At 36.7% G+C, this 17,235-nt stretch overlaps 1 protein-coding gene across 1 annotated transcript in view; it reads left to right on the plus strand.

The window, feature by feature from the left end:
• Positions 1–17,235, plus strand: part of LOC125998781 (CREB-binding protein-like) — a 73,934-nt gene that overhangs the window by 2,757 nt on the left and 53,942 nt on the right. Inside the window, 1 exon segment of the mRNA XM_049766848.1 lies at positions 14,521–14,984. Coding sequence (XP_049622805.1) covers positions 14,521–14,984 — 464 coding nt within the window.

The raw sequence follows: 17,235 nt of genomic DNA on the forward strand, positions 1-17,235 counted from the left end.
CTCAAATGCCAGGACTTTGGGTGTCTTCCACTGGTATGTTGGGGGTTCTGGACAGGGGGGCTAGCGATAGGCCAAGTGGGCTAACCACTTAGTCCAGGGGACTTAGATCTCCCCCAAGCAAGACTGGTCTTCATGGCCACGGCTGGTAAATCAGGCCCTGGGGGGAGGGTGGGCGAGAGAAATCCCTCTCCTATGCATACACAAACAACAGAGTCAGGGGCTGGGCTCAGAAGACTCAACATGCCAGGACTTTTGGGTGTCTTGGACTAGTATGTTGTGGGCTCTGGGCAGGACAGCTAGCCATAGGCCCCCTGGGCTGACCATTAGTCCAGGGAACTGAGATTCCCACCACGCCAGACTGGTCTTCATGATCATGCCTGGTAAATGTGGCAAATCTCTACTAACTTTTTTATTTTTTCTCATTCTCTCTTTCTTCTTCCCTCAATCTTTTCCTTCTTTCCTTTATTCTTTCTCATCAATTCAATCTATGTTACAAAAAAAAGCTCTTGCTGTCACTTGGTCCTTAGGAAAAGTACCTCTATACTTAAGATGCACTGCAGGAGAGTACATATGGTAACCACATACTATAGTCCTCACTGCCACACATTGCTTAGTACTTTAAGATGTTAAATACATGCTTGGCCTAAAAAGTTCCAGCCACTATATAATCTTGAAACCTGTCAGTGAAAAAGAGCCTTGAAAGGGGAAAACCCTCCAATACTGACACACTGGTCAAATCCTCTTTAACTTGCATTCAATCTTTTTACTTATTCTTTTTTACTCCTCTCTCTTATCTACTGTTTTCCCTTCCTTTCTATCCTAAGCCTTATCATAACCAATTATTTATATTTTCTTAACTCAATCATACATTAAAAACTCAGACCCAGTCTATGAGGGTCAGACCTCCAACAGCAACCTACAAATAGAGCACTAATATCTATCTTTATGTTGGCATGAGTTTGTAGAAAGTGGACTTCTCACGGATTGCCAAGCCCAAAATGTAAACAAGCCATCCCTAAGATGTATATAGTCCTCATATATAATTCCTCCTTCTCCCTTCAGAAATCCTTCTATCATCTCATCCTGATCCATTATCTTTCCCTGTCTAACCCTCTTTATCCTCAGTTATTAACCCATTAGTTACCAAGGCCAACATTCTGCTCCAATAAACCACCACCAAGCTCCCAAAAAGAAAAGACACCATCCTAGCCCCACATCACATGACTCAGCAAGAAAATACAACTAACACACCTGCTAATTCATGCTTTATGGCCCTTTTTCTTACCTTCCTAATTGTGGACTATTGCATGCTACTAATTCAGCCCCAGAAGAACTCCAGCCCAAGGGCATCTCCTTTATGGCTACAAATGATATCCCAAACTCAACAAGACAAAATGTGTGACAAAAAATGTCCTGGACTCCACCCTGCACACGAATATCTCAAAAGACTCAATGGAGAAGCCTATATTTCTCTTATTTGTTTAATACCCATATAATACCCCCTAGTCTGTTTATCCCCAAAAGTAAGTTAGCCTCATGAACTGCATTTTTCTTTAATGCCTTTTTTAAATGTATTTTATTAGTTCTTCTATTATCTATCTATCTATCTATCTATCTATCTATCTATCTATCTATCTATCTATCTATCTATCTATCTATTTTTCTCTCTTTCTCTCTCCAACCTCTCCTGTTTTGGTTCTGCTTGGTATGAAAACCTACAAGAAAAGTCTTGCCTGATATAAAAGCTTGGGTTAAGACCAGGGCAAAGAAATAGTTCAGACTATCATTCTTACCTCTAAATCCACCAGCATTATAATATGTCACCATACCATTTTGCATAGGCACTCTAAATAAAGGGAAATATTATTCACAGAAACAAGCTCTTACCTATTAGGGATAAGAACCCATACTTTTATAATGCAGAGTAGCCTCCCACCCTGAGCTTGTGTAATGTGGACCCAACTTAGACTCCATGTGTTTGGACAGCAACTGTCCAATCCAGAACCCCAGATCCCAGAAGTGGAACAGAGGTTGCGGCAACAGTACCAGGAACCAAACTCCTCCCAGGGAAACTCCGAATGCCATCCTATCACCAACTTGCACCAATTTTAACATGATATTCTGACATGAGGAAATGGCAACAACTTAAGCTAAGAGAGGGCTAACTATCTCACCACCTAACAGTATGATACAATTGGGAATCATGTCATGTTTTCTAAGAAAAAATGAAAATTACTATTTACAGATACTGATTTTGACAAACATAGTCTGGACAGAACCTATTGAAGGACCAATGAAGAAGTTCCTAGCCTAGGCCTTGGCCAAGAATTTATACAAAAACCAAGACCCCTAATTCCAGAGATTTAATTTTGACAACTGTGACTGAGCAGAAATTCCTGAACCATGCTGAAATCCTAGGCTCTGTCCTAGGATCTGAACAAAAACCAAGACCACTAATTACAGAAGACTGATCACAACAATAGTGATGGAACAGAACCCATAGAACCATGAAGAAAAAATCTCTCCTAGCCTTCACCGTACACAAATTACAAGAGCTCCAGCTAAAGAGGCGGGATGTCATCTCCCAAATCTGTGTCCCCAATTTCAACTCTCTGCCCCAACCCCCTGCTTGTCTCTCAGATAAGCATTCTGCCTCTCTAACTAACTATCATTATCATGGTAATTTTCATTGCGGTTATTGATATAACTGAACTCACTGCTCTTTGTGGCAATCTTTATGTCATGAGCTGGTCCTACAGGAGCTCATCTCTATTGTCCCTGGATATTATTACCATACTATTTTTTATTTTTCTTATAGATTAATGAGACTATTATAGTCTATGCCTTTCCCTCTGGCTCATTTCATGTCTCCATGTCCATCCATGTATCAAAAAATTTCATGACTCCATTTTTCCTAACTAATGAATTCTGTCTTGGTCTCTATAGTGCAGGAGCTTGCTGCCACCTCCTTTTCTTGTTCGAGGACCGTCTCAGTAGTACCTTCTTGAATAATTAGCTGTTAAGATTTTTTCTGAAGACAGAGGGAAGTCAGTATGTTACCAACTTGAATTAAATTATGAATTGCTCCCTAATTTCTATGAGATGAATTGTCGCCATGCTTCTAACCTCTACAAAACGAAAGAAAATGCTCTTGGGCCTTCAATTAATCCACACTGTATTTCACATGGAAAAATCAGCTTTCAATCACAAAGAACCATACACATAAAATATATATAGAAATGAAAGAATTCATATCAGGTTTGTATTTCATCTCTTCCATTTAATAGGATGTCTGGGAATAATAGTCAGGACTTGGTTACACCCATAAAATTTAAACTGATAAAGCTGCAATGAAAGATACTAATTATGGTAAACAGCACTGGCTGAGAACTGACCAAGGACACTAAACATGAATTTGAAAAGACATATTTAAAACATTATGTACAATAGCCAATATCTGGAAACAATCTAAGTGTCTAACAACAGATGAATGAATAGAAGAAATTGTTGAATATATTTACATATGTATATACAGATATATACATATACAATGGAATGCTACTCAGATATGAGAAAAGATGAATCTCACACTAACTTACAATTGGGACTGATCTGGAGGATGTGATATTGTGCTCAGTAAAGTGAGTCATAAAAAAAAAAGAAAAAAAGAACCTTCCCCTTATTCCTGTGCTTTTCTTTCCATTAGGTGTAAGGGACTCTCATTAACTGATGACAATAATACCAATTGGTCCAGCCTTTTTGGAAAACAATGAAGACATTCATTAAAAAAACCTAGAAATTGAGCTTCCATATAACCCAGTAATGCCACTTCTAAGAATATAACTTAGGGTCCCAAAAACACAATGCAGAAAAGCCTTTTGCATTTTGCCATTGCAGCACTATTCACAATAGCCAGCATATGAAAATAACCTAAGTGCCTGAGAATAGGTGAGTGAATGAAGAAACTGTAGTACATCTACACAATAGAATAAACATGCCTGGAAATTGAATACATAAAATTTTCTTATACAAGGATGGATATGGAAAGTATTATTCAAAATGAGTCAAAGCAAGAAGGATATACATAGAATATCTATACTGATTTGTGGAATATTGAAAGATAGTATGGTATTAATATCCAGACACAATAAAGAACAGGTCCATGAGGACCAGTCCATGGTGGGAAGTGTGCCACAAATAGTGCGTGAGTTAATTTAGGGCATAGAAGAGATCACCATGACAATGATAGTTGGAAAGGATCTTTCTGAACTAGAATTGGTTGCTGAAAAAGCTAAAGTGATACTTATATAAGGAACAAAAAGAATAAAAAGAAAAGTAAAAGGTTTTCATAGAGATAGACATGGAGAGAGTAGGGGAGAGGACAGAGGAAAACTGGGGATTTTGGTGACAGGCAATGTGCACTGGCTAAGTGATGGGTGCTGTACATTGTATGACTGTGTAACTATGTGTCTCGTGGTAATTCAATTAAATAATTTATACATTAAAAAGAAAAAAGGCAAATATCATATGGTCTTGCTCACACAAAATATAGAAAAACATTATGGTATTAAGAGTTTCCCCCAGTGAAAACAAGTCCTGAGATATGGTTAATATCTCAATGAAAACTAGAGATTCTAAAGGTAGAAGCAGGAAGGGCCTTTGCAATAATGGTGGTAAGGTTTTGACACTCAGATGGTGGGCAAAGTATAATAGCGTGCACTACTTTAAACTATAATAACAGAACAAAATTTAAATATGAAGAAATTAAGGACCAAAGAAATAGCATAGCAGGCAAGGTGCTTGCCTTACATACAGCAGATCTGGGTTTGACCCCTAGCACCACATAAGGTCCCCAAGTCCCACAGGAGTTATTCCTGATTGCAAATCCAGATGTAATCCCTGAGTACTAATAGGTGTAATGGCAAAAAATAAGTCTACTAATTGTGAAAGCCACTTGGGTTTAAAATATTTTGGATCTTTACATCTAAGAAAATATAACAGGCATATTTCCCTCCAGTTTTAGTCCTAAATATAACTAAAAGCTGCTGGGCATTATATATAAAATAAACATAACAAGATCGTAAACTGTGGCGAAAAAGTAAATTAGTTGGGGATATCAGGGCCCATGGAACAAAAAGTGATATATTCACTAACGTTGCTCCTTTTCATGGCATTTTGGTTTTATTTTGTTGTTGTTGTTGTTGTTTTGTTTTGTTTTGGGCCACACTCAGTGATGTTCAGTGGCCACTCCTGTCTATGAGCTCAGAAATCCATGCTGGCTTGGGGGACCGTATGGGATGCCAGGGAATCGAACCGCAGTCCGTCCTAGGCTAGAGCTGCAAGGAAGACACCTTACCGCTCCACACCACCACTCTGGCCCCTTCATGACATTTTGTTTTGCTATTTCCTCACTCATACTAGATATTTATTTGAAGCATCCAGTAACTAGTGAACAACAAAGGATATAGACAAGAAACCCCAAATTTAATTTGTCTATTGTTACCCTTTTTAAATGAAAAAAAAATCACTCATATTTATTGCCCCCTTAGAAATGTACCTTCTTATTACAGACATTCAGAAAGCACCTGTCTTATCTGAGGCCTTTATCACAACTAAAGATTGTTCCAACCTCTCTTGGCGAGAATTATTACCTACTTTGTTAAAGACTAATGTAAAATAGTCTCCCATGCTTTAAGATATCTTTTAGTGATAAAATAAAAGCCAAGACACTTCACAAGTGAAGAAACAATAAAAATAATGATTGCAAACACGATCCAAAAAGAATGACTAAAGGAAATTTATTAGATAGAAATGGTTAAGGAACTATTTTGGCATATCATAAAAGAAAAAAAAACAAAAGTCAAAAAGAAAGCACATGGGTAAATACACTTTTCTTCTTGTCTCGAGTTTTCTATACTAGGTCAGATAATTGTAGGACAAATGGTAACACTCTTACCGAATACTTAAAATCTGTCCAAAGTATTTGAGCCACCTGGTGCCAAAAATAATAGAACAAAGGGTAAAATACTATCCTTCCATATGGCCAACCTGGTTCAAACTTCTAGAACACATATAGTCCCCCAGATACTACCAGGAATTACTCCTGAGTGCAAAATCAGAATAATTTCTGAGCACAGCCAGGTGTGGCACAAAACCAAGAATTTTTTCGGCACAACTATATTATATATTTGGGAGAGTAATTGTATTTGGGAGATATAATTCATACACTTTACTCAAATTGGAAAATTATCACAAAATAAGACTATGATAAGGAATATATACACACACATATATTTTATAATAATCACTTAAAAGACTTATACAGAGATAAATTCAAAATCACTATAGATGGGGCCAGAGATATTCTATTGTAGATAAAGTACTAACCTTACAGGCTTCTGACCCAGGTTTAATACTGGCAGCTCATATGGTCTCGCAAATCTGCAAGGAGCAATCCTGAGTAGCGAACAAAGAGCAAGCCTTGAATACAGCTGGGATTGGCCCTGAAAGCAAGAAAAAATAAAACCACTATATAGAGAGGAAAGCTAATTTTTCGGAGCCACAGGAAGAAAATGGGGCCAAGGCATGGGCTTTGTACACAGAGGTTCTCCTACTCTCCCCCCAGTTTTATTCCCATTATTGCATGGCTCCCATTAACACCTCCAGATGTAGCCCTTAAAGCAGTAGATGTGGCCCTAGGAGGTGCCCCCAAACCATTGAATTCTAAAAATCATATAAAATATTTAGAGCAATCAGAAAGGGAGAAACAGAACTAACAACAATAAGAAAAGAAGGTACCTTTTGGTGTTTGGGGTTATACCTAGGGATGCTCAGGCATAATCCAGGCACACTACTCAGGTGCTATAGTGAGCACTCTGCCAGGGATTAAACCCAGAGTTCCCACCTGATAATCATGTATCCTATCCCTTTGAGCATTTTCTCAAGACCAAATAATGTACATTTATTCTTAACATTTATGGCAATATTCAAGAAAATGGTCTACTACTGCCAAATAGAAGACATATTCTGGAAAAAATGAAAGCATGAGTCAACAACTTGCTTTATACAACAAATTCACTTCAAATATAATGTAGACAGAAATCAAAAGAATTGAAAATGTTGTGCCATGACAAATTAATTAAAACAAATAAGGAACAGTAATAAGAATATCAGAGTGGATATCAGAACAAAGGAAAGTACCAGAAAGAGAGAGGCACATTATAGTACAACAATTGGTCAAACAAATCATCTAGCAATTCAGATACATAGCAATTCAGACAAAACATCATAAATGTCAAAAATGAGAGGATAAATTGACATAACTAAAACAGATGAATCCACACGCTACTGAGTACTCCAAGAGTTAACACACAATTGAAAGCACAACTATACACAGAAATCAAGAGTACCATTAATTATCAGTATATAATATTGAAGAATATAGCCAACAAAGGCAGAATAATGATGTATTTTGTGTTGAAGGAGCATACCACAAAATATATCATAATTTGGGGCATAAAATAAAGCTGGACATATGTTAAAATATAGAAATATTAAGTGGAAACTTTGACTTCAATGGAATAAAACTGAAAATACATAAAAACGGGAATATTTTTTCAAAAAACAAAAACAAGAAAAAAATTCTTGAAATCATTATATGGGTAATAGAAGTAACAAGAAACATATTACTTGCTTGTGCATGGTTTTCTACTGTTCTGTGTCCTGAACCTCTAATGAGTGGGCCGAGAAGGGCCCAGCAAAATCGATCTCCTAGAGTTGCTCAGGTTGAAAAGCCAAGGAAGACTGAGTCTGTGAGTGAAACCAGCTATCAGCAGTAACTCGCAGAAAGGCAGATTCTTTGTTTCTGAAGTCAGGAGGGAGGAATCTGTCCCTGCTGTGTGATTACCAAATTCATTTGGAACAATAAATAGCCTCAACTTATTAAAGCACCCCTTGGGAAAAGAAATATGAGAGGCATTACTTTCCCCAACTTTAAACTGTATTACAAAGCAATAGTTATTAAAATAGCATGGTACTGGAATAAAGACAAACCGTCAGATCAGTGAAATAGGCTCGAGTACTCAGAGAATGTTCCCCAGCATACAATCAACTAATTTTTGATAAAGGAGCAAGAAATCCTAAATGGACCAAGGAAAGCCTCTTCAACAGGTGGTGTTGGCACAACTGGTTAGCCACTTGCAAAAGAGCAAACTCAGAATCCCAGACAATACCATGTACTAATGTAAAATTCAAATGGATTAAAGACCTTGCTATCAGATCTGAAACCGTAAGGTATATAGAACAACATGTAGGTTAAACACTCCATAACATTGAGACTAAAGGCATCTTTAAGAAGGAAACAGCACTCTCCAAACAAGTAAAAGCAGAGATAAACTGATGGGACTATATTAAGCTGAGAAGCCTCTGCACCTCAAAGGAAATAGTGCCCAGGATACAAGAGCCACTCACTGAGTGGAGAAACTATAAATAGATGGGACTATATTAAGCTGAGATGCTTCTGCACCACAAAGGAAATAGTGCCCAGGATACAAGAGCCACCCCCTGACTGGAAGAAACTATTCACTCAATACCCATTAGATGAGGGGCTAATACCCAAAATATACAAGGCACTGACAGAACTTTACAAGAAAAAACATATAATCCCATCAAAAAATGGAGAGAAGAAATGAACAGACACTTTGTCAAAGAAGAAACACAAATGGTCAAAATGCAAATGCTCGACATCACTAATCATCAGGGAGATGCAAATCAAAACAACTCTGAGGTACCATCTCACGCCACAGAGATTGTCACACATCACAAAGAATGAGAATAAGCAGTGCTGGCGGGGATGTGGAGAGAAATGAACTCTTATTCACTGCTGGTGAGAATGCCGTCTAGTCCAACCTTTATAGAAAGCGATATGGAGATTCCTCCAAGAACTGGAAATTGAGCTCCCATATTGTCCAGCTGTACCACGCCTAGGGATATATCGTAGGAACACAAAAATACAATATAAAAATCCCTCCCTCCCACCTATATTCATTGCCCACACTACTTACAATAGCCAGACTCTGGAAACAACCTAGATGCCCTTCAACAGATGAATGGTACATATACATAATGGAATATTATGCAACCGTCAGGTGAAATGAAGTCATGAAATTTTCCTATACATGGATGTACATTTAATTTATTATGCTGAGTGAAATAAACCAGAGGGAAAAAGATAAACACAGAATAGTTTCACTCGTCTATGGATTTTAAGAAAAATTAAAGACATTTTTGCAATAATCCTCAAAGACAAAGAGAGGAGCCCTGGAAGGTTCAGCTCACGATATGAAGCTCACACAAAGAGTGGTGAGTGCTGTTAGAGAAATAACTACACTGAGAACTATCATAACAATGTGCATAAATGAGGGAAGTATAAAGCCTGTCTAGCATACATGTGGAGCTTGGGTGAGTAGAAGGGGAAAATGGGATATTGGTGTTGGAAACATTACACCGGTGAAGGGGAGTGTTCTTTACATGTCTGAAACCCAAGTATAATCATATTTGTAATCAAGGTGTTTAAATAGAAATATTAATAAAAAGAAACATATTACTATTCCTACAGATGAATGAAATTAAAGTGAAAATATTTAAAACATTTTAATAGAAAACAAAATTAAATAAATTAGTAAAGAAAAAATTCTCTTCAGAACTCATTACAAGGAAACTTTACCCTGATAACAAAACCAAAGAATTTAAAAATATATAGTTAAACATAATATGTCCCATCTACCACTATTTCATCTTTTATAAAGTAGTGTCAAATTAATGAGTGATATAGAAAAGATGCATGCATTATGACTAAGTAGGGCTAGCTGCAGGTATATATTGTTGGCTCAATATTTGAAAATCATTCAACATAATTTGTGTATCAAATGATTCTTGCAAAAGTTACATGATAATGTAAATAAAAAAGGAAATTGTTAAAAAAGGTTTCATATATTCTTTGATGAATAAGCCTTAAAACCTTAAGTATAGTAATGAAAAACTGAATGCTTTGCTTTAAAATGAGACGATGTAAGCATCTACTTAAAAACAACATGGAAATTCCAGTCAGGAAAATGAAAGGGGATAAATTAAAGGCATTTGTGAAAGGAAGATGGAAATGTGCTCCAATTTACAGATAACATCATGTCTATATAGAAAATCCTAACTAATCCTAATCTAACTACCTCAGGGCTAATGAGATGACCCACAAAGCTGGAATCTATTTTTTGAATTCACAAAACCTGAATTCGTGGTCAGGAATGAACCCTAAGGGCCCATTGTTCCCCTTTGCAAAAACTCTACCTTAAAGAAGCAGTAAGTTCAGTAAGTATGCAAGATTCTATAAACTTATTAAATAAATTTTATCTCTATATACTCCCAATGAGCATGTAGGTAGTAAAATTTTAAATACAATTAAAGTTTTATGTTGCTAAGAAAATGAAACACCTAGATCTAAATCAAACAAAATATATACAGGTCTTGTACACAAAAACTACACAAGACTTATAAAATATATAAAGTAATTATGACACGTATTGTTGCAAAAATGAGTACAGTGAAATAAGTAAGCATTTTATTCTTCCCAAACTGACAAACTCATTTAATTCTATTTAAACAAAATTATAACTAACTTTTAAAAATAAAAATACTGATTCAATTATGCTGAAATTAGTTTAGTCCAGGGGAGTTAATACAAATCTTTTTTAAAAGAAGAAATTTCAGAGGTGGAGTGATAGCACAAAAATGTAAATCACAGGGACCTGAAAGATAGCACAGCAGACATAGCATTTACTTTGCATGTGCTGACCAATGTGCAATCTGTTACTGCAGATAGTTATCTGAGCACCACAGGAATGATCCCTGAGCACAGACAAAAGGAGTAAGCCCAGAGACTCCACTTTATAGAGATACTTATATATAAGTACATATATACACATATATATACATATACCTGTAATTACAAATATATATACTTAAAGGGAAATATGATCATTTGGATCCTACAATATGTATTCTTTTCGAGACCTGAAAGAAAAAATTTGCATATTAGAGGAAAATGTTTTCAAGTCATACAACTAATAAAGGATTAATATTTTAAGACAAAAAGTCTGAGAACTCTAAAACATAAAATAAACAGTTAATTTGAAAATATAAAAACATATAAATAAAAATTTCCCCAAAGATCATGTATAGATGGGAAATAAGTACATGAAAATGCGTTCATCATCATAACCATTGGCTAAAATCAGATTAAACCCATCCTGAAATTATTATACATATAAGAATAAGTAAAGTTAAAAAATAGTAACAAATGTTGAAGAGGTAGAGGCAAATTGGGTCATTAATATATAATTCTGGTTTTTAAAATGTGGACAATTTTTAAAACAGGTGAACAGGTGATCTAATGATCACTCTGGACAAAAACTGGGTGCTGAAAGGAGATAGAGTGATAGTCATGATACCACTTGAGCGCCAATATTGCACACCACAGTGCAAAAGGAAGAAAAGGAAGACAGAGAGAGAAAGAGGGGGAGAGAGAGAGAGAGAGAGAGGGAGAGAGAGAGAGAGAGAGAGAGAGAGAGAGAGAGAGAGAGAGAGAGAGAGAGAGAGAGAGAGAGAGAGAGAGAGCATCTGCCCCAGAGACAGCCTAGGGCGGGAGAGAAGCTGGGGACATTGGAAACAGGAAATGGGCATTGGTGAAGTGTGTTTTACATTGTATGACTGAAACTCAATCATGAATAACAACATTGCAATTTTGAAAAAAAATATATTATGAACCTTGTAACCAAAATGTTTAAATAAAGTAATCAAAAAACCGAAGATGTAGCAGCTCTTTTGCTTGGGATGCCCAATGTCATAACAAAAAGTGCTGCATTCAACAAGCACCACATCCAAGTATGTGCCAGCACTATAACTAAAGTCTAACACTTCTGGAAGGTATTACAGCCTGTTAAATAGCATACAAGCATGCAACTCCAAATAAACAATCATCGCAACAGATTATGTGATCCCAGGACAATACAATAAGCAAATATGTGTGTAACATTCAGTCCTCATAGACACAAAGGAAAAGAAAAAATTAAAAAATATTATAAAAAAGACTTTTAGCTATTTTCATACTGTCACTCAGCCATATCAACATTAGACTCAGATCAGCAGTTATATATCAAATACCTTTTTGATATAGTAGATACTGAAGTTTTTGAAATATCTTATTGAAAAGCTATTTGATACAGACATAAAGTTAGGTATACATAATTTATCCAGATACTTTCAGGCATTTGAACAAAGGAACTTTTGCAATTATAACATAAACATTGCCTATGTGAAATAATTTCACTGCTGCTAAACTGAAGTTCTAAAATTGTTTTATATTTGGGCTGGTACAATAGCACAGCTGATAGGGCATTTGTCTTGCATGCCCTACTGCATCCCATATGTTCCCCCATGCCTGCCAGGAGTAAGTTTTGAGTGCAGAACTATATATAAATATATATATATATATATACACACAAATATATAGTATATATAGTATATATACCATTATATATACATATACACAAATATATAGTATATATAGTATATATAACATTATATATACATATACACAATTATATATACATATATATTTACTTTTGATTTACTTTTGGGTTTCTGGTTCATATTTGGCAATGCTCAGGGCTTACTCCTGATGGAACTCTGGAAACCATATCTCGTACTGGTGATGGAAAATGGGTCAGTCACATGCAAGGCAAGAGCCCTACCTGCTACACTAGCTCTCCAGTCCCTAACAACCTATATATTTGTGTGTGTATATAAATACATATATACATATACATATATATTACGGTGAAAGAAGAAATTCTTCAGGTGAAAGGAATATTAATCCTTTTGTTAACTGAGAATTAGAAAACAAAGTGAAGAGCAAGAGCTAGAGAAAGTATATAGTTCAAAGTTTTAGTTATATTATTTTTGGAAGAGAATTTACCTTTTAAAACAATATAATAAACGTTATTATATAAACAAAAATACAAAGGAAAATATGTAGAACTGCAGTGTTTTGAGGTTATATTTACTATTAAGTGATACCATTTAACTATGTATATTATGAAAATAACTAAAATATCAATCCAGTCAGTAACTGTAACAATAAGGTGTATAGATGATATTCTATTTCTAGAACTATAATAATCTCCATAAACACTTGTTTATTTTTTCACAGGATATTCCACAATAATTTAATACTAGCAAATTGTTTGTCCTTTGCAGTTATTAGAAAAGAAATATTTATGATCAATAACATTAGAACAAAAATCAATTAAATGGGTTACCCACTGCTTATAAAGACAATTTAAATAAAAATAATTTTTAAATTAAATTTTAAAAAAATTAAAAAATTTAAAAATCATTTAAATAAAAATAATTATCTGCTGAGAATTCTGTTTATGGGTGACCATCTTCCCACTGTAACTTCACCTTGTCCTGTTTTTTTTTTTTTTTGCATTTTTTGTCTTCATAAGATAAAAAAATAAATTTGATGTTTTCTTAAAAATACGATGTAGGGCCCGGAGAGATAGCACAGCGGCGTTTGCCTTGCAAGCAGCCGATCCAGGACCAAAGGTGGTTGGTTCGAATCCCGGTGTCCCATATGGTCCCCTGTGCCTGCCAGGAGCTATTTCTGAGCAGACAGCCAGGAGTAACCCCTGAGCACCGCCGGGTGTGACCCAAAAACCAAAAAAAAAAAAAAAAAGTACGAAGTAGACCTGTTTTCCCTTTTGTGCCACAAAATAAAAGTAAAACCCCTATTAAATATAAATAAACTATAAGACGTTTCTTACTTTACCACCATAGGTTAATTGTGTAGTGCAAATCTTGCCATTACCAAGATATAAATAGGTATTCTAAATAGCTTCTGCATTTTTCTCCAACTACTGAATATGCTCAGAAAAAATAAGCAAATATGAAGTTGTTACACCCATGAAATTCAGAAGGTTAAATAACACTGTATACCCAATACAAATATTTAAAATTAAATTACGGACATGTGCAATATAAATAATTAACTTTAAACTATAAACTTTGGGAAGTGATGACATATTTACAAAGCTTGGTAAATTGTAACAAAAGCACCATTCTGGTGGATGATGCTGGTAGTCAGGAAAGCAAAGACATTTTTTAAAATTGAGAAAGAGATGTGAAAATGCCTGTGAATTGTTCATTTTGCCATGAACTAAAACTTTTCTTAAATAAGCCTGCAAAAGTACGTTATAAGAATTAGATAAAGGAGTATATAATACATGAGATTCTCTTTACTGCTGACAGAGTGAAAAATAATGCAATCACATTAGAAAACACTGACATTTTCTATAATGCTCAGAAATACATCTATCATATCTAATGCCACTTTTAATGCTTATACAAGAAAAATAAAAGTAAAAAAAATTGAATAACTTTGTAATTAATGGTAATAACATGGTTTAGTCTGGGCAAACACAAAAAGAAATTCAGCCCTCTGGGCAAGAGCCCTCTGAACCAGGGAGATGCTTCGGCCCCCAGTCTGCCCAAACAGGCAGCCAGCACATCTGGACCTACGCTCCCTGCTTCCCAAGCACTGAATCCGCAAGCACAAAGGCAGGTGGGGCTGCTGACCAGCAACCCCGCCACGTCATAGACGAGCTCTGGAATCTGCATAAACGGTAACTTTAAGCAAACCCACCGTGGCCTCCTCGAAAGTAATTCCGGACAGTGTTTGAAGAACCAGGCCACGCAAGGGCCGGCACAAGTCATGAATGGATCGCATGGGGCTGCTGGCCGAGGGCAGGGGGCTAGCATGCCATATCCAGCCCCAGCCATGCAGGGGGGCAGGGGCAGGGTCCTGGATGAAACGCTGACGCAGGTGTCGCCGCAGATAGCTGATCATGGACTGAACACGGCACAAGCAGGAGGTATGTATGACTAAGATGGGGATGACAGGGAACACAAGTCCCTTTGGACAGCCCTTCAGCCAGACTGGAGGACAGCAGATAGAGGCCCCCAGAGTGAACCCTCAGCTACCCAGCAAACAGAATATGGTCAATAGTTTGCCTCCCTTCCCTACAGACATAAAGAATGCTTCAGTCACCAACGTGCCAAGCATGTGTTAGATGCAAACAGCAATGGGAATTTTACCCATACAAGTAATTGCTACGGGCCCCACAGGTGACCCTGAAAAACGCAAACTGATCCTGGGGTCTCCTGCAAGTGGGATTCCAAGCACAATTGGGTCTGTGGGTACAGGCCAGCAGAATGCTACATCATTTTTTTCTTTTTTTTTATTTAAACACCTTGATTACATACATGATTGTGTTTGGGTTTCAGTCATGTAAAGAACACCAACCATCACCAGTGCAACATACCCATCACCAATGTCCCAAGTCTCCCTCCTCCACACCCGACCCCCGCCTGTACTCTAAACAGGCTCACCATTTCCCTCATACATTCTCATTAGTAGGGCAGTTCAAAATGTAGTTATTTCTCTAACTAAACTCATCACTCCTTGTGGTGAGCTTCCTGTGGTGAGCTGGAACTTCCAGCTCTTTTCTCTTTTGTGTCTGAAAATTATTATTGCAAGAATGTCTTTCATTTTTCTTGAAACCCATAGATGAGTGAGACCATTCTGCGTTTCTCTCTCTCTCTCTCTCTGACTTATTTCACTCAGCATAATAGATTCCGTGTAAATTTCATGACTTCGTCTCTCCTGACAGCTGCATAATATTCCATTGTGTATATGTACCACAGTTTCTTTAGCTATTCGTCTGTTGAAGGGCATCTTGGTTGTTTCCAGAGTCTTGCTATGGTAAATAGTGCAATGAATATAGGTGTAAGGAAGGGGTATTTGTATTGTATTTTTGTGTTCCTAGGGTATATTCCTAGGAGTGGTATAGCTGGATCATATGGGAGCTCGATTTCAAGTTTTTGGAGGAATCTCCATATCGCTTTCCATAAAGGTTGAACTAGAGGGAATTCCCACCAGCAGTGGATAAGAGTTCCTTTCTCTCCACATCCCCGCCAACACTGTTTATTCTCATTCTTTGTGATGTGTGCCATTTTCTGTGGTGTGAGGTGGTATCTCATCGTCGTTTTGATTTGCATCTCCCTGATGATTATTGATGTGGAGCACTTTTTCATGTGTCTTTTGGCCATTTGTATTTCTTCTTTGTCAAAGTGTTCATTTCTTCTCCCCATTTTTTGATGGGATTAGATGTTTTTTTTTTCTTGTAAAGTTCTGTCAGTGCCTTGTATATTTTGGAGATTAGCCCCTTATCTGATGGGTATTGGGTGAATAGTTTCTCCCACTCAGAGGGTGGCTCTTGTATCCTGGGCACTATTTCCTTTGAGGTGCAGAAGCTTCTCAGCTTAATATATTTCCATCCGTTAATCTCTGCTTTCACTTGCTTGTAGAGTGCAGTTTCTTCCTTGAAGATGCCTGTAATGTCCTGGAGTGTCTTGCCTATGTGCTATTCTATATATCTTATGGTTTGGGGGCTGATATGGAGGTCTTTAATCCATTTGGATTTTACCTTCATACATGATGTTAGCTGGTGGTCTAAGTTCAATTTTTTGCAAGTGGCTATCCAATTGTGCCAACACAACTTGTAGAAGAGGCTTTCCCTGCTCCATTTAGGGTTTCCTGCTCCTTTATCAAAAATTAGATGATTGTATGTCTGGGGAACATTTTCTGAGTATTCAAGCCTATTCCACTGATCTGAGGGCCTGTCCTTATTCCAATACCATGCTGTTTTGATAACTATTGCTTTGTAGTACAGTTTAAAGTTGGGGAAAGCAATTCCTCCCATATTCTTTTTCCCAATGATTGCTTTAGCTATTCGAGGGTGTTAATTGTTCCAAATGAATTTCAAAAGTGCCTGATCCACTTCTTTGAAGAATGTCATGGGTATCTTTAGAGGGATAGCATTAAATCTGTATAATGCCTTGGGGAGTATTGCCATTTTGATGATGTTAATCCTGCCAATCCACGAGCAGGGTATGCGTTTCCATTTCCGCGTGTCCTCTCTTATTTCTTGGAGCAGAGTTTTATAGTTTTCTTTGTATAGGTCCTTCACATGTTTAGTCAAGTTGATTCCAAGATATTTGAGTTTATGTGGCACCATTATGAATGGGGTTGTTTTCTTTTTATTTTTTTCCCAAATGTTTTTT

Source organism: Suncus etruscus, chromosome X, assembly GCF_024139225.1.
Source record: "Suncus etruscus isolate mSunEtr1 chromosome X, mSunEtr1.pri.cur, whole genome shotgun sequence".
Classification (NCBI taxonomy): Eukaryota; Metazoa; Chordata; class Mammalia; order Eulipotyphla; family Soricidae; genus Suncus; species Suncus etruscus.